Raw genomic sequence first — 21,495 nt, 5'->3', positions numbered from 1 at the left:
ATTCCAGCTGGTGACTCCACCTTTCTTCTTTCCAGTTTGTTGCCAGAAGTCCTACCTAACCTCTTCCTGAATGGCTAATGGCCATTCAGCTCTTTATTAAACCAATCACAGTGACACACACATCTTCACACAGTGTAAAGGAATATTCCACAACACCACTTTATGCTTCTGTTTGCTTGCCTGCTTGCCCCCACCTTATGGTTTTATAGTAGAAAATGAGAATGCAAACTGGACCTGAAGCTGAGTGGTGTATGCCTTTAATCCTAGCACTCAGGAGGCAGAGGCAGGTGGATCCCTGAGTTTAAGACCAGCCTGTTCAGCCAGGGCTACACAGAGAAACTTCTCAAGAAATCAAAACCAAAACTAAACCAAACCAAAAAAACAAAAACAAAAACAAAAACAAATAAACAAAACTGGACCTGAGACTGAAGACTTTCAGGAGCTATCTTGGCTTCCATCCACTGGTGACACCCCCTCTCTTTGACCTCACCTTGTTATGGCTTAAGAAACTCCATTTTATGCTAGGCATCTATCTTGGTACCCACTAGCTGTTTGTCACTGACTGGAAGATAAGGTCCTAGTTACTCCAAGATCTGACATCCTCACACAGTCATACATGCAGCACAGTAATACATGCAGCAAAACATCAATGCACATAAAATAAAAATAAATAAATTATTTTAAAATAGGTTTGTTTTGCAGGGACGGAGAGATAGCTCACCATTGAAAACACTGGATGCTCTTCCAGTTGACCCAGTTTGGTTCCCTGTACCTCAAAGGCTTTCAGCTGTCTGTAACTCCAGTTTCAGAGATTCCAATAGCCTTCTCTGGCCTCCATGGTTACCAGGCACACATATGCACATATGTATGTATGTGGGCCAAGCACCAATACATATAAAATAAAACAAAAATTGTAAATGTTTATTAGGGTTGGAGAGATGATTCTGTGATTAAGAGGACTGGTTTGTTGGAAGCCATGCAGCCTTGTTTTGGATCAGCATATGACTGAGTACCTGTCCAGTGGGTTTCCTTGGGACAAGGCACCTGTGGAAACGGATTCTCAATTGGCAAGGACCAGTAGTCCAGGGGACAATGTACAAATTTGCAAAATTCATGCTGTTTGCAGGCTCTTTTCTTTCTCATTGTATTGTTGATTCCTTTGGTTTTTGTTTGTTTGTTTGTTTATTTTGTGTGTGTGTTGATATTGTGTTTTCCAATATATTATGCACCCTAATAAACTTATCTGGGGTCAGAGAACAAAACAACCACTAGATATAGAGATATAGATGCCAGAAAATAGTGGCACACACACCTTTAATTCTAGCATTCTGAAGGCAGAGATCCTGATTCCAAAGCCACACCGGAAACAGCCAGGCATGGTGACACATGCCTTTAATCCCAGGAAATGATGGCAGGAAGCAGAAAGGTATATAAGGCATGAGAACCAGGAACTAGAGCCTGGTTAAGCTTTCAGGCTTTTGAGCAACAGTTCAGCTGAGATTCATTCTGGACGAGGACTCAGAGGCTTCCAGTCTGAGGAAATAGGATCAGCTGAGAAGTTGGTAAGGTGAGGTTAGCTGTGGCCGATTCTGTTTCTCTGATCTTTCAGTGTTCACCCCAATACCTGGCTCCCATATTTTTATTAATAAGACACTGCAAGATTCATGTTACAGTTTTTAGTTTTATTTTGTCTGTCACACATGGAACAGCTGTAATTTGCCCTGGAAATTCTGTTCTTTCTTGAATATTTTCCCCTAAGGTTCAGCAGTGAGCTAATGTTTCTCAAATCTCTTATCTGGAATTACTAACTACAATGTCTAAGTCTGGGAGCTTTTCTGACTCAATGGAGACGATTAAGTACATATGAGAAAACAACACTTGGAACATTAACCATGTCTCACAGTTCTGGAAAGGAGAGTAAGGCATGCATACACAGAATAGGGAAAAAGCCTCAGGAATACACATAGTGCCAACTGTTGAGAGTAAGTTCCCTGGACACCAAGCACATAGAATCAATGATAGGATCTAGTGTGATCCAATGGGAAAAATGCAATGTAAAGTATGGGATGGAGAGATCCATCTTTACCATATGTGGTAGCTTATATTGGTAGAAGAAGTATGGTATAGTGGGATGGGAAAAGAAGGCCTTATCAAAGTCTGCCTTTTACAGAGAGATTGAGACAGGGGACCCTCTTGTAGAAAAAGGAACTGGATAAAAAGCTTATCTTGCAGACATGAAGGAATTGTCAGGGTTTGAATATTGTTGTCCTTTAAACATTGTACCCGTGTTTGTTACTTTTTAACTTTGTAACCACAGGTAGCTGCCAGCTGACATAAGTGCTGTGGAGCAGGATGTGTCTGACTTGGTATTTAGTTAAGCGTGCAAAAATGCTGAACTCTGTGTTTAGAACAAGGTTATGTAGGGAGTGGGAAAGTGTGTTTGGAGACCCATAAAGAGGAACAATGGGGCTTTTATAATAATTGCAATGTATTTTTTCTTTTTCTTCTCTCTCTCTTTTTTCTTTTTTTTTAGACAGGGTTTCTCTATGTAGCTTTAGTGCCTTTCCTGGAACTCACTCTGTAGACCAGCCTTGCCTTGAACACACAGAGATCTGTCTGCCTCTGCCTCCTGAGTGCTGGGATTAACGGCGGTGTGTGCCACCACCTCCTGGCTGTATTTCTTTCTTTCTTTGTTTTTTTTTTTTTTTTTTTTTTGAGCTGAGGATTGAACCCAGGGCCTTGCACTTGCTAGGCAAGTGCTCTACCACTGAGCTAAATCCCCAACCCTGTATTTCTTAAAATATGATATATTTCTTAAAAGTCAAAAATAGTAGCCAGGCGGTGGTGATGCACGCCTTTAATCTCAGTACTGGGTGACAGAGCCAGGCGGATCTCTTGAGTTCAAGGCTAGTCTGGTCTACAGAGCAAGATCCAGGACAGGCCCCAAAACTACACAGAGAAATCCTGTCTTGAAAAAACAAACAAAGCAAAACAAAAAAGGAGCCAATAATATAACTGTTCATGTAAGCCTGGTAGGAAAAACTCTGTTAAAGTATAAAGACAGCTTGAGCTAATTGGCTACTTGAGTACAAATCTACCTGTGGTCAGACTCTTTCCTTGTGCTGACGCTCCTTCCCTGTCTCAAGATCTGATCCTAGAGCTGAGGCTGAATGCCAGCATTAGCTGCTCTCCCAGAGGACCCAGGTTCAATTCCCTGCACCCACACGGCACCTCACAAGTGCTTGTATTACAGTTCCAGGGGATCCAATAAGATATGACTATTAGAGATAAGGTAGATTTTAGGACATTTTAAAATAAAAAAAAATATTTGTTTTTAAAATGTGTGTGGGTGTTTTTGCCTGAATGTATGTTTGTATGCCATTTGTATGCCATTTGCATGCTGAGGCCATAAGAGGGTGTCGGATCCCCTTGAATTGGAGTTACAGACACTTGTGAACTGCCATGTGGGTGCTGGGAATTGAACCTGGGTCCTCTGGAAGGACTTTTAATCACCAAGCCTTCTCCCCAGTCCCCATTTTAACCTTTCTGTGATTTGTGATTGAATGAAAAAAAGAAATAAAAAGGAAAGAAAAGGACATGACTGTTTCTAGGTATGGATGGTTGAGGAGAAAGTTTACTGTAGATAAGAGCACAGGCAGAGGCAGAGACATCTGGGATGTCCAGAGTGGATATAGCCAGGCTGAACTAGGTCAAGTGGAGAGAGGGGTGTAGCAGACAGGAGGCCAAAGGTACAAAAGGGGTGGGTAATCAACGTGTCTGGATTATATAGGGAAGAGCCTCTGGGGGAAGGGCAGCCTAGCTCCTGGACAGCAGAGTGCAGGGTAGAGGCTGGCCATAACCTTTAAAGGGCAGGAACTGAGGGATGCTGGGAGAAACCAGAGGCCAGGTCCCCTTTGATATGTTAAATAGGTACCTCAGCCTTTTGTTCGTGGTTTGAAACTTAATAGTGATGTGTCCTCCTCCCTAGCAGTAGAAAAGGGCAAGAATTAAAAAACTGGGCATATTTTCCCAAAAGTCACACTGCAACTCAATTGTGCTATTCACAAACCAAGTATAGAATTTACTGAATACCTTAATTCCTGGTGCACTCATGGTCCTAACAGAAGGCGGGCAAAGTCTAATGCTGGACTCTGAATGTAAGATTTCCTTCCTTCACCAACCATTACTGCTCCCTGAGGTGACTGCAAACCTTGGACCTGGAGCAGAATTGAAGGTAGATGTTTCAGCTTTTTCCCGGGAGCAGTTTTTTGTTTTTTTGTTTTGTTTTTTTGAGACAGGGTTTCTCTGTAGCTTTGGAGCCTGACCTGGAACTCGATTTGTAGACCAGGCTGGCCTCGAACTCACAGAGATCCACTTGGCTCTGCCTCCCGAGTGCTGGGATTAAAGGCGTGCGCCACCACCGTCCGAGTTTGTTTTTGAGACATCTGTATGGCCTTAGGGAGGCAAGGTCGAGGTATGCTCCAGTACTAGTGTGTAGCCTCCCTGCTTCAGAGGCTTCTGGAAGACAGTTTGCCCACTCCACTGCTTATTAACTGAAGTGATTAACATTGTTAGATTCACTGTGTGTAGGATGGGTGGGTGGGGAGTGTGTATGGTTTATGGGCAGACCTCGACAAGGCAGAGAGGGGACGGGAAATGGTGACAGGGCCACAAACCCAGGGATGTCCGTTGTGAGCTTTTTGGCTTTGATTTCATGGTATATTTACTGTGCGGTCTCCATCTTCTTTTTAAAAAGATTTTATCTATCTGTCTATCTATCTATCTATCTATCTATCATTTATTGGTTTTTCGAGACAGGGTTTCTCTGTGTAGCTTTGCGCCTTTCCTGGATCTAGCTCTGTAGACCAGGCTGGCCTCGAACACACAGAGATCCTCCTGCCTCTGCCTCCCAAGTGCTGGGATTAAAGGCGTGCACCACCACCACCCGGCTTGATTTTATTTTAATATGTATTACGTAGTAAGGGAATGTGCGTGTGCATGTAGTGTCCTCGGAAGCCAGAAGAGGGCGGCAGATCTCGTGGAGCTGTAGTTACAGGAGGTAGCCAGATACCTAAAGTGGGTGCTAGAAAGAGCTCAGGCCCTCCACAAGTGAAGGATTTAACTCCTTAACTGCTGAACCATCTCCATCTACCTTCATTCTTTTCCCTCTCCTCTCACTCCACCTCCCACCACGGCCCTGTCTTAGCCCAAGTGCTGGGATTACAGGAGCAGAGAAAGTGCTGGTAACAGGTGACCCTCCCTCCGGGAACCCTGTGGAATTTCCCTTTAGAGTCCAACCTAGAGGGCAGATGAAGGTGGTGATGGTGGGGGAATCCCAGATCGTGGACTACAACTCCCAGCATGCCCTGCAAATCTCCGAGTCACGTCTCGCGTGACGTGCTGCGGTCTCGGGCTGCGTTGTGGTTCGGCTGCCGGCCGGCGGCAGTCCTCGGTCGGGGAGCTTTCACGATGGCTGTTTTCTGCTCAGCTCCGCAGCCTCTTGGGCCGTCTGGAGCCTCGGAACCTCTTTAGTGCCGGAGTCGGGGCCGCAGGCGGCGGGCGAGCAGGTGACAGATCAGGGCCTGGCGCCGCTGGGGAACCGTCTGAGCCTCCCGGCGCCGCGGCCTCAGGCCGGGTGGGGGCCTCGAGTCCCTCGGAGATCCCCAGCGAGCCTCCTTGCCCGCGCGCCGCGCACCCACGGGCTTGGCCTTTAGGGGTGGGGCCGTGGAAGGGTCTGGGCAGGTTATACATCCCAGAGGCTTTGTTTTGTACCCCCAGAAGGAGAGACGTGGGCTTGGGGTCGCTGAGGGAGAGGGAAGGGCGTGTGTGCGTCTTGCGGATGCCCTCTGGGCTGCGGTGAGTGGCCCCTGTGAACTTGAACAAAAATTTGGGTCAGTAATGCCTGCTGTGCAGTGCGTCGCAAGGGTTTTAAAGACGCGTTTTCTGTAAGGTGCGATTACTGTTAGCCGGCGTTAGTCGTAGTGAATTGTCCTTCTCTGTTTCATAGCCCATTTCTGTCTAGCGGAAATGCTAAAACGGCTTGTGAGGCTGATAGTGGGGCATGTACAGGGCATCATTTGGTATCCTTGGGAGCGCTGTACCAATCCCGGTTGTTTATTGTTGTTAGAACCTCTGGATGGACTCTTCCTCGGAAGCTTTGCTAATTTGCAGCAGCTGGGCAATGCTCCTCATTACCATCTGTCTGTCAGCATAGTCCAACGTCATTTCACTGTGGTAAGGTGTCTTCACTGTGTCTTGTCTTTACCCTCTCAGGTGTTAAGATGAGCCAATGGATATGAACCTTGAACTTTACCCTTTTGGGGTGTGTTTGTCACACATTGGTTGTAGTATATGTATGTTTCAACCTTGTTAACAAGCCATAAATCAATGTGTGTCTGTCAACAGAACAGCACTGGAGTGATCCTCTGCTGTTCAGCATAAGAAAATGCCCTTTGTTATTTTTATTAGGTGGCAGGGGCTTGGCTCCGAATTCTGTATAAGAAAGCGCCTGGATCCTAGTCTTTCAATGGCTTCAAGACAACCAGAAGTGCCTGGTAAACTGAGTTCTTTTTGGTTAAATCTGTTTTGCACTGCTGATCTAAACTTATTTTCTCCAAATCACATATTAATGGTTCCTTTTTGCCACTAGGGAAATAGATTGTCATCATTTTAGGATTATCTCATTACCCTCCCAGTCATGCCCAGATCTAAACTTAGAGCCACTGCCCTTAAGTGTATGACAAATACATTATTTATGCCAAAGGAGAAGAATTACAGTGTGTTTGTAGGGTATATCAGCATGATTAAATAATCCTAGGATGGAGGGCTGGGCAAAAGGTACAGTCATTGTTACATCTATCTTAGTTGTAAAAATGTTTGCATCAACATTTAGTATGTTCTTGGTTTGTGTTGCACAGTGCTCTCTGGGTTGCTGAAGTCATTGATTTCTCCTTGGACTGTTACCAGAAAGGAAGGTGATTTTTAAATTAGTCTGAATCGTTGAGTCCCTGATTCTCAGGAGTGTAGATGGTCTTGCCTGCCCATCTATTGTGAAGATTAAACAGTTTTTTATTTTTATTTATTTTTTATTTTTTCATTCTCTCTCTCTGTAGTTTGTAGTTCTTGCTGTTTTGGAACTCTCTATTTAGGCCTGGCTGCTCTGGAACTCACAGAGATGCTACTGCCTCTGCCTTCTGAGTGCTGGGATTAAAAATGCATGTGCACCACTTCTGGCTCAAAAAGTTTTTGATCTCTTTGTAGGAACATTTTTCCTAGTAGAGGTTAGCTGGCTTTACGTCATTGTTTTTATGAATCCATTGGGAGAAGTCTTAGACATGGTTTTGAAATTGCTCCCCAGTTAGGCAGGCATGGAAGCTCCCTCTGTGTGTCCTAACATCTTTGTCTCTCCCGTTACGTTCCTATCTATTCATATCACGTTGCTGTAAACTCATTGTAACCATGCAGAGCTGTGGCGGTGCATTCATTGGGCTAGTGCTTTGGAGCATGGAAGCTTGGGGCCTGGCTTCAGTGTCAACTGCATATTTGCTAGCTGTATGATACTGCTCATGTTCTGTACCAGTTTCCCAATCTGAGACAAGGAAGAAAGCTTGTTTACTGAGGATTAGACACAGGGAGGGATGTTAGTGCCTGGTAATTTTTATTTGTGTGTCTGTTTTAGTTGAGATACAGTGCACATACTGTAAATTCACCCACCTAAAGTGGGTAATTTAATGGTTGGTGTGTTCATAAGGTTGTGCATTCATCAGATTAATCTACTTACAGAGCATTTTCATTCTCTCAGAAAGACTTTGTTCCCATTAGGAGTTACACCTCATTGCCCTCTCTTCCTGGCCTTTGGCAACCAGTAACCTCTTGGGTTTGTTAGTAGTTCTTAATATTAGTAATAGTCACATGGTAGCTCTGGGTCCCTTTGCTGTTTAAGTGGCTGCCAGGCAGGTTGGTATCTTGAAGGATATGTTGATGTAACAGGAAACTGTCATTTTGAGGAAGGTTCTGGATCAGTAAACCAAACAAAATGAACCTTGCTCTCTGCTCTGGCACAGCTGAGAGTGCCCTTGAAGCATGACGCCTGCGTCACAGCTGGACGTTCTGGCAGTCAGTCCTGTGGACAGGAATGGCAGGATCAAGCTGGTAGTAGTGAAGAGAGTGGCTGTCCGTATTGTCTTTGATGGAAATGTTTAAATCATCAGAACACTAGAAACTAGAGGTGGTGCCAGACCACAGACCACTGCTGCTGTAGGGCTTGTCATAGGTATGGTCAGACCTCAGCCAGCCATTTTCTTTATGAACTGAGGCAAATCCGTTCACCACTAGGGTTTAGTTGCCTCATCCAGTGAGACAGTGACAGGCTATGGAGTGAGGGGAAAAATGAGAGAAGATACCTTTAGTCTCTTTATAGTCTCCTTAGTCCTGTGTGACTGAGAGTTTAGTATCCAGGCTTTGAAATGAGACAGGTTTGCATTTGGACTGGAAATTGTGCTTTGAAGTTGAGACTTTGCACAGGTAAATTTCAGTTGAGCCTAAAGTCTCGTTAGTCTGTAAAGGTGGATCAGGGCCTGGTGTGGTGGTGTGTGCCTATAGTCCCAGCACTTGGAAAGAGCTGAGGTAGGACGACTGGCAGAATTGGAGGCCAGATGTGCAGACTACACAGGGAGTCCCAGCCCGTCAGGACTCCATAGCAAGACCTGAGAAAGGAGGGTGAGGACAGTGTTGCTGGGTGTAGTGGAGAAAGAAGGCAGCCAGCCTGGTTACCCTCCTTGGAGTGGATTAGTTGTCGCAGACAAACTGTCCCTGAGTTTCACAACTTTCTTGTCCGTAGATTAACTTAAAGCCACTAGTACGTGCAGTTGATATCCCATATTGACAGGTGTCTCTGTTCTTAGCTCTTGCGCCCAGTGGGCCTCTAGGCAAGATGTCCCTGCCCATCGGGATGTGCCGCCGGGCATTCAGCTATGATGATGCCCTAGAGGACCCTGCGCCCATGACTCCTCCTCCATCGGACATGGGCAGCATCCCCTGGAAGCCAGTGATTCCAGAGCGCAAGTATCAGCATCTTGACAAGGTATCTTACCCTGCTGACGGCTTCTGGTAAACTTACCCCTTTGTTCTCCTCCTGCTTCAGAAGCCTTCAGTGATTCTCTGTCCCTACAAAATCGGGCAGCAGTTGTTCTCTTTGAATATTTTTTGTGGTTTTTAAAAAATTTAAAACTTGAGCAGTGGTGTCACTTGCATGAGAGTCTTTTGGACTCTACTTCCCCAACTAAAAAGCCAAACTCCAGAAAACCTGTCAATGCCTGAGTTCTGATGAACCTTGCTTTCCTCTTTGTGCCGTCTCTTTTATCTAGCCATAGAATTATTAGAATATTTGCATAGGCATAATGAGCTAGTTGAGGGAATAGGACCCAAGTCTAAATATGAAATTAATTTATATTGCATACATACTTCCTACTCATAGCCTGATTTCTTTTATGTAGTCATTTTTTTACGTACAAAATGAAGTTTGTGACATGTTTTACTTCCTCTTGTGGTATCATGGCAGTGTGCAAACGGCTTCAGATTTTTGGTCACTTTGAGAGTTTAGGTTTTTGGATCGTGATGCTCAGCCTGTAATCTGTTGCAGTATTAAGCTGAAGGTTGGCATAGAGTCCAAAAAAGCCTTACCAAGTTGGTTTTGTGACTGGCATAGCACAGGTCTCTTGAACAGTTGCTGTGTTCTTGCTTGTGCTTGTGTGCCTTTCCCTTGCTGGCAGGGAGCACAGCACCTCTCCTCAGGCTCCTGCACAGCTCTGTCTGCTCTCAGGGCAGGTCAGCCACAGGTCACTGTGTGCACTGTGCTGCTGAAGCCTGTGCCTCACCTCTGATTCCATCCCCGGAATACAAGAAAGATCATCCTACTGCCTGAGTAAACCAGGCCTCCTAGAAGCTCAGAGAAAGCCATTTTACCTGCAGCTTTAGCTGGAGGCCGCAGGAAGCATGCAGTGAGGGTCTGCTTAAAGCAGATTTGGAATGGATCCCAAGTGGCTTGACTTGGACAGTTTAACCCCCAAGTGCAGTGCCTCTTTTTTTTTTTTCTTTTTGTGAGTCAGGGTTTTTCTTTTTTCTTTTTTTTTTTCTCAGAGCTGAGGATCGAACCCAGGGCCTTGTGCTTGCTAGGCAAGCGCTCTACCACTGAGCTAAATCCCCAAACCCTGAAACAGGGTTTCTTTGTGTAGCTTTGCGCCTTTCCTGGAACTCACTTGGTAGTCCAGGCTGGCCTCAAACTCACAAAGATCCGCCTGGCTCTGCCTCCCAAGTGCTGGGATTACAGGCATGCGCCACCACTGCCCGGTGGGAGTAATAGTCTTAAAGACTTGGTCAGTGTGTGGCTGAGCGGAGCGGAGGGCTGTCTGAGCTCTCCTTTCTGATGAGTCCTTTCTGTTTACCTTGTTACACTTGCAGAACAGGGACTTCTTTCCAAGACCCATCTCCTCCTGCTCTGTGGAGAGCTCCTTAGTCGGTTGTCAGCTGTAGTCTGAATCAGGTAGCTTGTAGAAGAGAAAATGTTCTAAAGTCTGGGAAGCCAGAAGGTGTGGCACACAAGTTAGAAACACAAGTCGTCCCCCCCCCCCCCCCCCCCGAGACAGGGTTTCTCTCTGTAGCTTTGCCCCTTTTCTGGAACTCACTTGGTAGTCCAGTCTGGCCTCGAACTCACAGAGATCCGCCTGGCTCTGCCTCCCCAGTGCTGGGATTACAGCCATGAGCCGCCACCACCACCTGGCAGAAACACACGTTTTATTTAAAAATATTATTTTCTGTGGTGCTGGGGATAGAACCCAGGGTTTCATACGTGCTGGGCTAGAAACAAATTCTTTTTTCTTTTGAAAAGGATCTCATTATGTAGTCCAAGTTGGCCTTGAACTCATGACAGTCTTTAGCCTCCACGGTGCTGGGGCTACAGATGGATGTCACCATACTCTGTTTATTTGGTCCTGGAGATGGAGTCCTTGTGTCTCACCTCTGACAGCCTAGACTTGCCAAGCAGCCTGAAATGTATTTGGCCAGTACTCAGGTCACTGATACATGGCCAAGCCTGAGGGAGTGTTCTGCTCAGGCTGACTAAGGCTCAGTACTTGGCATATGGTTAGTGCTCTGTAAGAGGTGTCTCCATTTTATTTCTGTTCCCCTGTGTGTCCTTTCTTTCCTCTGCCCCTCATTAATTTTTCCTCAGTTTTGGAGACAGGGTTTTAGTAGGTATTCCATCCTTGCCTTGAACTCACTGTGTAGCCCAGACTAGACTTAAACCCACACCAATCCCCCTGCTTCAGCCTCCAGCACTGGGATTCGATGCCCCTGCAGTCTTAGGGGCAGACAGACTGGAAAGTTAGGCCTTTCCTTGTATGATTCCAGGCTCTTCTCATAAGGTCCTTTCCTGTTGTCACTGTGGGCCAGTGGAGGTTGCCACTGTCTTTTTCAGCTGTGTCTTCCCTTAGAGGTTACGTATTCTCGGAACTCTTGTGCCCCTGCCCTGCTCACCTGCTTCCATACCTCTCTTGAACAGACAGAGGAAGGAGTGGCCAGTGTCTCTTCCCTTGCTGTGATTCCATCAACAGCCACTGACAATTCAGACAAGGCTCCTGTGGTGAAGGCTAAAGCTACCCATGTCATCATGAATTCCCTGATCACAAGTAAGCGCCTGCCCTTCACTCTCAGCATAGTAAATTGAGGGAGGGAGAGCTTGAGCCTCAGCTGCAGATGATGCTCAGACCTGCTTTCGTGGGGCCCACATCCGACTGGCTCTGAATCTCATCAAGGAGGAAGATGTGCTGACTGTTAAGCACCCATTGGCTTGGATAGAGCCCTGTGGTTGCTTGATATAGTTTGGTTTTCCTTTAGTGACCAGTGGCCACTTAATACTAGATACAGCACCTCACTTTCTGAAATCGGGGATCTAACTGGCAGGTTGATGTTAAGGTTAGAGTTCATTAGCAGGAGCTTTGGATCCACTGTTATTTCTGGCCTAGGTGTGTTGCTAGAGAAGGTGGCATACTGGAGGGCGGCCCTCTGGCCTTGCATTGTTACACATGTTTGTTTGGTTTTGAGACAGGATCTTACTGTGTACTCATTGGCTTCAAACTCAAAGCAGTCCTTCTGCCTCAGTGTTTGTGAGGGCTGGTATTAGTCATACTCTACTGTACCCAGCTACTTAAAAAATTTACATATGCATTTATAAATAATTTATACATATTTTCACAAATTTTTGATAGTGCTGACCAAGACCTTGTACATGTAGGTCTGCCAGGAAGAAGTCCAGGTTTGGTGCTTCAGTTTCTTTCTTTTTGAAAGATTTGTTTATTTATTATGTATACAGCATGTATGACTGCAGGCCAGAAGAGGGCACCAGATCTCATTACAGATGGTTGTGAGCCACCATGTGGGTGCTGGGAATTGAACTCAGGACCTCTGGAAGAGCAGTCGGTGCTCTTAACCTCTGAGCCATGTCTCCAGCCCCGTGCTTCAATTTCCTTAGTTTTTAGAATGTGTTATTGATGGCCCTAATGAGGCTTGATGAGAGCTGTTTTTTCTTTTTCTTTTTCTTTTTTTTTTTTTTCCATTTTAAACTTACTTTTCTTAAAAATTTTATATGTGTGCTTGAGAGTGTTTGGAGGTGGTGAGGAGGCCAGAAGGCATCATATTCCCTGGAGCTAGAGTTACAGACTGTTGTGAGCCATCCAGTGTGGGTGCTGAAATCTGAATTTGGGTCCTCTGGAAGTGCTTTTAACCACTGAGCCATCTCTCTAGCTTCTCTTTGTAAACTCTTATCACAAGTTACCTAAGCTGCTTCCTTCTCAAGGGCCATTCTAGTTGGTGTGGAAAGTTAATTATTTAGTACTTGGCTCTGCATGTCAGCAATAGTACCCGCCCCAGGGCTGAGGTGCATAGAGGTTCTCCTTGGTTGGCTCTTTTTATGTCAAATCTCTTTATTTTCTTCTCCAGGAGGGCATCAGTTTGTTTTGGGTACTTCTGAAAAGTTGTCTCGGAGAGTCCAGACCCACTCTGTTTCTCTGTGACTGCACTGTCTGAAGTAGCAGCTGCTAGTTGTATTCTGTAGCTTGACTATTCTGGCACTAGAAAGCACAGCTGTTGTGGCTTCCGAGGGCACCAGGCATGCATGTCGTGCACAGATATACAGGCAGGCAACACACCTGTAACATAAAAAAGGGAATGGTATGTCTAGATCCCAAAGTCCACCTGGTGTGGGGACTGTTGATAGCTGCTGTGCTCAGGTGTAGTGTTCAAGGTTTATAGCTTAAGAAAAAAGATCATCTCTTGTTCATTTCACAGTAAGTGACTTGTGAAATAATAGACCAAGCTGAAAGAATGTCGTTGGCTAGGCCAGGAACAGCAACATGCAGGTCATACATAAGAAACATGGCGTCTGTAGGCCTGGGCTAGTTCAAGGCAGGTGGTTGTGCTGTGAATCTGACTGGTACCTTGGTGCCAGCTGGCAGGAACATGACCTTTTGGCAAAGCTTCTGTGCAAGTGGTAAGTCTCTTAGGGAGCTTAGTGATTTGGGAATTCTGGATGCCAGGTGCCTTTGCTTGCTGTTGCTGAATATGAAGGTGTTACGTACGGAGTCTAAGTGACAGGATGTAAGGCATCCAACATCCCTGTAGGGCAGCTTGCTTTTAGTGTGCTGTGAGGGAAGGCTGGCTTCCGAGGGAACCTTTGTGTCAGGATCAGAATTACTATGTCAGTGCTTGTTTGGGGCACCCTTACTCTCCATTAGTCAGTGTGGCCTCTTGCTTCTTGGAAGAACAGCAGATAATTTTGTCCCGGCTGGTTTGTGACTGGTTAGGAGTTGAGCATGACTGTTCTTTCTTTTCAGAACAGACTCAGGAGAGCATCCAGCGTTTTGAGCAACAAGCAGGACTGAGAGATGCTGGCTACACACCTCACAAGGGCCTCACCACTGAGGAGACCAAGTACCTCCGAGTGGCAGAAGCACTTCATGTAAGCAACCACAACCGTTCATGGCTTGAAATACGGCTACAGATTAGAAGTTTACAGCTTAGCTATTGGGCAGCTGAGACAAGTGACAAGAAGATAATGGGCAAAGCGACCAGGACTGTCCTCCTAAAGCCTGGAGGTCTTAGCTGCAGATATTTTCCTTGCTAGTCTGTAAATTGAGGGCATGTTTTGCTTATATGTGACATGTATGGGAACTCTGAACTGTGGACTATTTTATATGCCAGAGTGGTTGGCTATGACGGAGTGAGAGGAGAATCCCACAGTTCCAAAGAGTTAATAGTTCAGCTGGATAACATCATTTGGTTTACTTAGAGATAGGGTCTTTACATATAAACCTAGGCTAGTGTAGTAGCATATTCTTTTTTTTTTTTTAAATTTATTTATTATGTATACAGTGTCCTGTCTGCATGTATCCCTGAAGGCCAGAAGGGGGCACCAGATCTCATTACAGATGGTTGTGAGCCACCATGTGGTTGCTGGGAATTGGAAGAGCAGCCAGTGCTCTTAACCGCTGAGCCATCTCTCCAGCCCAGTAGCATATTCTTTTAATCACAGTGTGTATGTGAGTGTGGGGGTTTCCAGGCTAGCCAGGGCTACATAGTGAGATGTTTCACACAAACAAAAAACTCAGGCTAGCCTTGAACTTGTGATCCTCTTGCCTCTGCCTCCCAAGTATTGAGGTTATAGGTATGTGCCATCATGCCCAGCTTATACATAACTTTTTAAAAATTAAATTTAGGAGCTAGATGTGGTGACACACATCTTTAATCCCAGGATTTAAGAGGCAGAGGCAGGCAGTGTGTGGGTTTGAGGCCAGCCTGGTCTGCGTATTGAGTTCCAGGCCAGCTAGGACTACATTGAAAAACCCCGTCTTGGGGGTGCAGATATTATTTTGATGAGGGTTTATTTAATGATGGTTAAATTTTTTTTTTTTTTTTTTTTTTTGTGGCCAGGCATAGTGGTACACACCTTTAATCCTAGAACTCAGGAGGCAGAGGTAGGTGGATCTCTGATTTTGAGGCCAGCATGGTCTACTGTGGGGGACCAGATCCCACATTTATTTACCCCAAGGACTGTTGAGGAGTGAGGGATAAGAGATGTGGATAGGGGGCTGGAGAGATGGTTGAGGAGTGAGGGATAAGAGATGTGGATAGGGGGCTGGAGAGATGGCTCAGTGGTTAAGAGCACTGACTACTCTTCCAAAGGTCCTGAGTTCAATTCCCAGCAACCACATGGTGGCTCACAACCATCTGTAATGAGATTTGGTGCCCTCTTCTGGCCTGCAGGCATACATGCAGGCAGAACACTGTATATATAATAAAATTAAAAAAAAAAGAGATGTGGATAGAAATATAGAGGAAAGAGACAGACAGAAACACAAGATAGCCTTGGAAGGGCCTGGGTCAAAACCCACAGGCCCCTTCTGTCTCTACTAAGGGGCTTTTAAAGGAATGCCAAGGGGTGAAGCAAAAGACCTCCCCCAGCACAGCCAAGTGCAGACCCTTCCAAATACCTTGTAACCATGCATGTGGTCAAGCCATCCCCTGATGTAGTCCTGCTTTGTAAAGCAAGCTCAGATGTCACCTAGAAAGCTAGAAAACCTTTGTGGGCTCCACAAGTTCTGGGACAGCCAAGGCTGTTACACAGAGAAACTGAAACCCTGTCTTGAAAAACCACAAAAACCAAACCAAACAATTTTTTTCTTTTTGCTACCAGATATCGAACCCAGAGCTTCATGCACACTGCCAAGTGTTGTACCACTGAGATACATCTCCAGCCCTTCACCCCCTTGTTTTTTGTTTTATGGATTTTTCTGTGTATGGCTGGTTTGTCTACATGTGTGTCTGTATACCACTTTTGAATCTGGTATCTGCAGAGGCTAAAAGGGCATCAGCTGGAACTGGAGTTACAGACAGTTGTGAGCTGCCATGTGGGTGCTGGGAACCAAACTTGGGTCCTCGGGAAGAGCAGCTAGTGCTCTTAACTGCTGAGCCATCTCTCCTGCCCCTTCTACCTTTTTTGAGATGCATCTTTCTGTGTAGTTAAGGTGGGCCTCATAGTCATGGTTTTCCTGTCTCAGCCTCTCAAGTGCTGGGATTCCTGGTATGTTGCTATGCCTGGCTGTGTTTCAATGACTTCCTTAAAAAATGTTTTGTTTTGTTTTTGAGCTGAGGATCGAACCCAGGGCCCTGCATTGCTAGGCAAGCGCTTTACCACTGAGCTAAATCCCCAACCCTAAAAAATGTTTTTTTCATTTATTTATTTATTGTGTGTGTGTGTGTGTGTGTGTGGTTAGTTCATGCCATGGAACATGTGGAGATCAGAAAAAACTTGTAGAAGTTGATTCTTTCCCTCCACCTTGTAGGTCTAGGGATCAGACGTCATTGTCAGTTTGGCAGCAAGTGTCTTTACTCACTGAGCCTTCTCACTGTGGTTCTCATGGTTCTTTTGTTTGTTTGGTTTTTTGTTTTGTTTTGTTTTTTTGAGACAGGGTTTCTCTGTAGCTTTGGAGCCTGTCCTGGACTATCTCTGTAGACCAGGCTGGCCTCGAACTCACGGAGATCCACCTGCCTCTGCTTCCCGAGTGCTGGGATTACAGGCGTGCACCACCATCACCCGGCTTCACATGGTTCTTTTAGAGAGGCCACTTCATATGGAATGGTATTCTGTGACTTACACATTCACATAATCTTACCATTGATCCTTGGTGGTAGATACTATATTGTTCAGTAAATAAAGGAGATACTGGAGAGAGAAATCAGTCAGTAAGGTGCTTGTTACAGAAGCATAAGGATCAGTCCCTAGAAACCATGTTTAAAGTCCATGCTGGCTGCCTCAGTGCTAGGGAGGTAAATAAAGAGGTATTCATAGAGCTGGCTGCCAGCCAGCCTAATCCAGTCAGCTCCAGAGTCCAGTGAGATATGATCTAAAAAACAAAAACAAACAAACAAACAAACAAACCCTACAGTGGTGACAGACATAGTGATTCATGCCTTTACTCCCAGCACTCAGAGGCAGAGGAAGGCAGGCAGGTTTCTGTGAGATCAAGGCTAGCCTGGTTTACATAGTGAGTTCCAGGACAGCCAGAGCTTACATAGTGAGACCTTTCTCAAAAAAACAAACAAACAAAACCCCAAACCAACAAGGTGAGTCACTTTTGATTAGCGATGGGAAGATGATCTCTTTATGCATTCCTACCCTGTGTGCACACGCTTTCCCCCACAGTACATATACACACATGCAGGCAAACACTCATGCACATAAAAAATAAAATAAAGCAGGGCAGTGGTGGTGCATGCCTTTAATCCCAGCACTCGAAAGGCAGAGGCAGGTGAGTCTCTGTGAGTTTGAGGCTAGCTTGGTCTACAGAGTGAATTGCAGGACAACCTGGGCTGTTATAAAGAGAAACCCTATCTAAAACAACAAAACAATCCATATACATATACATAAATATGTATGTGTGTGTATATATACATATACATATATATGTTTTTTTTTTTTTTTTTAAAGAAAGAAAAGGCTGGGCAGTGGTGGCACATGCCTTTAATTCCAGAACTCAGAACTCAGGAGTCAGAAGCAGGTGGATCTCTGAGTTTGAGGACAGCCAGGGCTACACAGATAAATCCTGTCTCACAAAAACCAAAACCAGCCAGGCGGTGGTGGCGCACGCCTGTAATCCCAGCACTCGAGAGGCAGAGGCAGGTGGATCTCCATGAGTTTGAGGCCAGCCTGGTCTACAGAGCTAGTCCAGGACAGTCACCAAAGCTACAGTGAAACCCTGTCTCGAAAAACCAAAAACCAAAACAAATGAACAAACAAAAAACCAAGTAGCCATGGCAAGTTCCTTTGGGCATAGGAAGAACATAAAAAGCACCAGGAGATGGTGTACTGTGTGTGTGTGTATGTGGGGGTGGGAAAGATACAGGGCACCATGGATGGGCTGCATGTGGAATGAGTATTCCAGATGAATGTGCAAGCTAAGTTTAAAAGTGAGAAGTCAGTGTTGAACTGGTGTCCATTTGAGCTTAGACAAGAGAGATGCTTCTTGAGGTGCTCAGTTTTTGCCATTCATCGTGTAACGGATTGTCAGCTTACACAAATTGATGTGTTGAAAGTCAGCTTAGGTCCAGCAGAGGCATAGCCCTCATGGAGGACAGACCTGCTACTCTGGAGCTTCAACTTAGACCTATAGCTCTGACTCTCCCTGCTAGGCTGCCAGTTTGCTGGCAGTATTTTTACAATGCTGTGGAGGCTGTTGGTTATGGGATAGGAGGGAGAATGAGGTAGGTTTCTTAGAGGAAACAATTCACTAAAGAGGACAGCAAGCCCAAGTCTTAATTTGAAAGCCTGAGCAGGGCAGGTGTTGTACTGAAAGTCAGGAGCAGAATTGAAGGCCAGACCTAAGGGGTTTGCAGCTTGGTGCCTCTTCCCCTGAACGACTTGGCTTTTTTGGACACATAAGTTCTAGTGCATAGCTTATAGCATAGGAGTGTGAGGTGCTCTAGAGCACAGCTCCATAGGAACATGGTGTCCATCCAGTGTAGAAGAAACAGTCACTGAAGTTAGGATGTGCATCCACCCAGACTGCACTGCTTTGTGTCTGCTCTCCTCTGAAAAGTCTCTTCTTGCCATCTGAACAGAAACTAAAGCTGCAGAGTGGAGAGACAACAAAAGAAGAGAAGCATTCTGCATCAGCCCAGTCCACCCCGAGCAGCACCCCCCACTCTTCCCCCAAGCAGAAGTCCAGGTGAGTCTTTCCTTCAGGAAAGCCAGTGCTGAGATGGTGCTGGCCTACAGCCTGTGGTTTCTTGTTGTTTTGGTGGAAGACACTTCTTGTGACACAGGAAGAGGCCATTCAGAAATATCTATTTACTTCTCTGTTCCAGAGGCTGGTTCCCCTCTGGCTCCTCTACAGCCTTACCTGGCCCCAATCCTCACACCATGGATCCTGGGAGTGGGAATGACAAGAACTCAGCAGAAAAGTGGAGCCTCTTTGGACCGAGGCCCCTGCAGAGGTCTGACTCTGGTAAGGCAGCTCCTTCAGAAAGAGCAGCGAGGCCCTGGCTGCTGTGTGGGCTGGGGGCTATAATCATTTGCTTTTCCTTGGCAGGTTTTGCCATCCAGGCTTACAAAGGTGCCCCCAAACCCTCTCCTATGGAGCTAATGCGTGCTCAAGCCACACGAGTAGGTGATGATCCAGCAACATTCAAGCTGCCTAAGATGGATATCCCAGTGGTCGAAGGGAAGAAACCACCACCTCGAACCCATAATCTCAAACCCCGTGACCTGAATGTGCTCACGCCCACTGGCTTCTAGAATGCTTTCTGTCCAGGGTCTGCAACTTTCCCTGGGCTCTGACATAGGAGTGATGTAGGTAACTAGAGGCTGGAGTGACATTGTGCAGATTGTCCTTGTGTGAGAGAAACCATTTTGCACTGCTTTCAGGTTGGTGGAAAATGTCAGTGGTGCTGAGTGGGGAACCTCACTTTAAAAAAAAAAAAATTATTTATCCTAGAGGAAGATTTGACCCTTGCTTTCTTAGGTAAATAGTGCAGGTATGCTTCCAAAACTATCAACATGAGCAGTTACAAATCATGATAGAGGTGCCCACCAACTCATTTGGACAGCCTTGGCTTCCTGACGTGCTTTTTAGCCTTGTGAGTGGGCCTGGACTTGTCTGAGAGCTGGGTACAGCTTATGACCACACTTGGCAGGACCCTGGCTCTCTAAGTTGAACCACAGGTTCTTTTTCTTGATTAGTTGAGTGTACACTTTGTCCTGGCCCCTGCAGTTGGAGGGTTGTCTATCTGCTGTGTCACAGAATAAACACTAGTCTTGCATGGTCTCTTTTGCACTTTAACATGAAATTAATTGAGCTCCTACTTGAGTCTACTGGTTTCACACTGATAAATGATTCCTTTTTCCCCCTTCCATTACTGGGTCCTGCTCATGCTAGGCAAGTGCTCTACCACTGATTTTCACTCCTAGTTCCTGAATCCTAAGCTTTTTTTTTTTTTCTAGTTGTGTGTGTTGTTTTTTGAGATAGGGTCTTTTACTATGCAGCCTTGGCTGGGCTGGAACTCCCTCAGTAGACTCAAAGAGAAGATCTACCTGCTCCTGTCTCCCAGTGCTAGGATTAAAGGCGTATACCACCACACCCAGCTCAAACTTTTGTTAAAGATAGGTACAATTGGATTATAGTCTTCAGGATCATCTGAACTTGTTGTCACCTTATTGTGATAACCTTGAGAGCATTTTCCACCAAATTAGCCTATGTTCAGTAACACATCTTACTGAGGAAAGGATTCTTATTGTTCACAGGTCTGTTGGGCTTGCACACTGTCACACTCGCTTGCTAGATCATTTTAGATATTAGTCCTTTTACATAATGTGCTAACCTCACAGAGAAGCTCTGGAGTCTAAGATTGTTGTAAAAATTAATTTATTTGTGTTATCTTGTACTGACAATAAAAATCTTTACTACTTTCTCAAACCTGGGTCTCTTGTCCATTCTGCCTGCCCCATAGTAGAGCCAGAGCATTGTAAACTTAGTGCCTTTTGTATCTTTCTGACATCACGTGTTTCATTAACAGGCTCTGTTTCTTTGCCTGTTTTGTTACTTAGCTTTAATTAACTGGCCACAGTCATATTCATAGGCAATATGAAAATCTAATATAGAATGTGCTCTATTCAGGAAAAACTGTCTTTCCAGAAACAGGCAGTCAGTACCTTGACTGTAACACTGATGGAGATTGTTCAGCAGAAGGGGTCTTTCACATCTTGAGTGGAAATGTTGGACATATAGTGCATATCGTATTGCCTGTTTCCAAAGCATAGATAAATAATTTAATAAAAAATATATACACATTGTATATTTAAGCCACATTTGAATAGGCTAGGATAAGGATTATAAAAAAAGATATACTGAAGAGTTTCAAAGTGATTAGAGCCTACAGATAAATAAGACAGGTTTGGTCCTATGATATTCCTAACTACTGTTTGTACAGAGCTTCTAAGTAGCTGGCGACAGTCAGGAGGTATTCTTGGTACTCAGTGCTTAGAAGTCTGGCTGCCTCAGTGCTGTGGGGCAGGCTCTGTGTCAGGGTTCAAGTCGGCAGCATAGAAGAGCAGCAGCTTCAACAAATGCACTTTGTCTTGGAGCTGGGGGACTAGAGGTTCTCCCAGTATGTGGATCAGGCGGCTGCGGAAGGCCTCAATCTGCTTCTCCACGTCCACCACCGTGATGTCATCTCCTTGCTGGGGCTTGGGCTTGATTCTTTTGATGATCAAATCTTTCCGATCAATCACTGAACTCCGTAGGTGCTCTGCAAGAGGGAAGGGGTCAAACATGTGCCTTTTGTTCCTGGGGATTTAAAAGTTAAAGTCCAATTTTATAAGTAAGGCCTGGCTCCTGACTACTAGGAGGCAAGTCAAAAGGTCATGTGAGTTACTGTGGGAACTCCATT

At 45.4% G+C, this 21,495-nt stretch overlaps 2 protein-coding genes across 8 annotated transcripts in view; one reads left to right on the top strand and one right to left on the bottom strand.

Annotated features, from left to right (window-relative positions):
- Window positions 1-5,395: 5,395 nt before the first annotated feature.
- On the top strand, window positions 5,396-20,522 carry Kiaa1191 (KIAA1191 ortholog). 5 transcript variants are annotated; one of them, XM_036186732.1, is made up of 10 exons: window positions 5,504-5,567; window positions 6,128-6,234; window positions 6,469-6,554; window positions 6,918-6,974; window positions 8,904-9,082; window positions 11,558-11,684; window positions 13,887-14,011; window positions 18,670-18,776; window positions 18,916-19,055; window positions 19,140-20,522. In XM_036186732.1, the coding sequence occupies exons 3-10, from the start codon at window positions 6,527-6,529 to the stop codon at window positions 19,343-19,345; spliced, it is 969 nt and encodes a 322-aa protein (XP_036042625.1). In that variant the 5' UTR covers window positions 5,504-5,567; window positions 6,128-6,234; window positions 6,469-6,526; the 3' UTR covers window positions 19,346-20,522. The 5 variants fall into 5 exon arrangements, with proteins under 5 accessions (XP_036042628.1, XP_036042629.1, XP_036042625.1 ...); XM_036186734.1 differs by lacking the exon at window positions 6,918-6,974; XM_036186733.1 differs by lacking the exon at window positions 6,128-6,234 and having other exon boundaries at window positions 5,549-5,567.
- Simc1 (SUMO interacting motifs containing 1) overlaps window positions 20,466-21,495 on the bottom strand; it is a 36,071-nt gene continuing 35,041 nt past the window's right edge. For all 3 annotated transcript variants that reach the window (XM_036186727.1, XM_036186728.1, XM_036186729.1), the window contains one exon: window positions 20,466-21,354. In XM_036186727.1, coding sequence (XP_036042620.1) covers window positions 21,104-21,354 — 251 coding nt within the window. In that variant the 3' untranslated portion in view covers window positions 20,466-21,103. The remainder of the gene's footprint in view (window positions 21,355-21,495) is intronic.

The sequence above is a fragment of the Onychomys torridus genome, chromosome 5 (genome assembly GCF_903995425.1).
Source record: "Onychomys torridus chromosome 5, mOncTor1.1, whole genome shotgun sequence".
NCBI lineage: Eukaryota > Metazoa > Chordata > Mammalia > Rodentia > Cricetidae > Onychomys > Onychomys torridus.
Note: the sequence above shows the minus strand (reverse complement) of the source record. Positions and strands in the feature narration are given on the sequence as shown.

Coding starts and splice junctions, on each gene's coding strand:
- Kiaa1191 (XM_036186732.1), top strand. CDS start 6,527: ATGGCTTCAAGACAACCAGAAGTGCCTG. Junction 9,083..11,557: donor AGTATCAGCATCTTGACAAG/GTATCTTACCCT, acceptor TCTCTTGAACAG/ACAGAGGAAGGAGTGGCCAG. Junction 11,685..13,886: donor CATGAATTCCCTGATCACAA/GTAAGCGCCTGC, acceptor CTTTCTTTTCAG/AACAGACTCAGGAGAGCATC.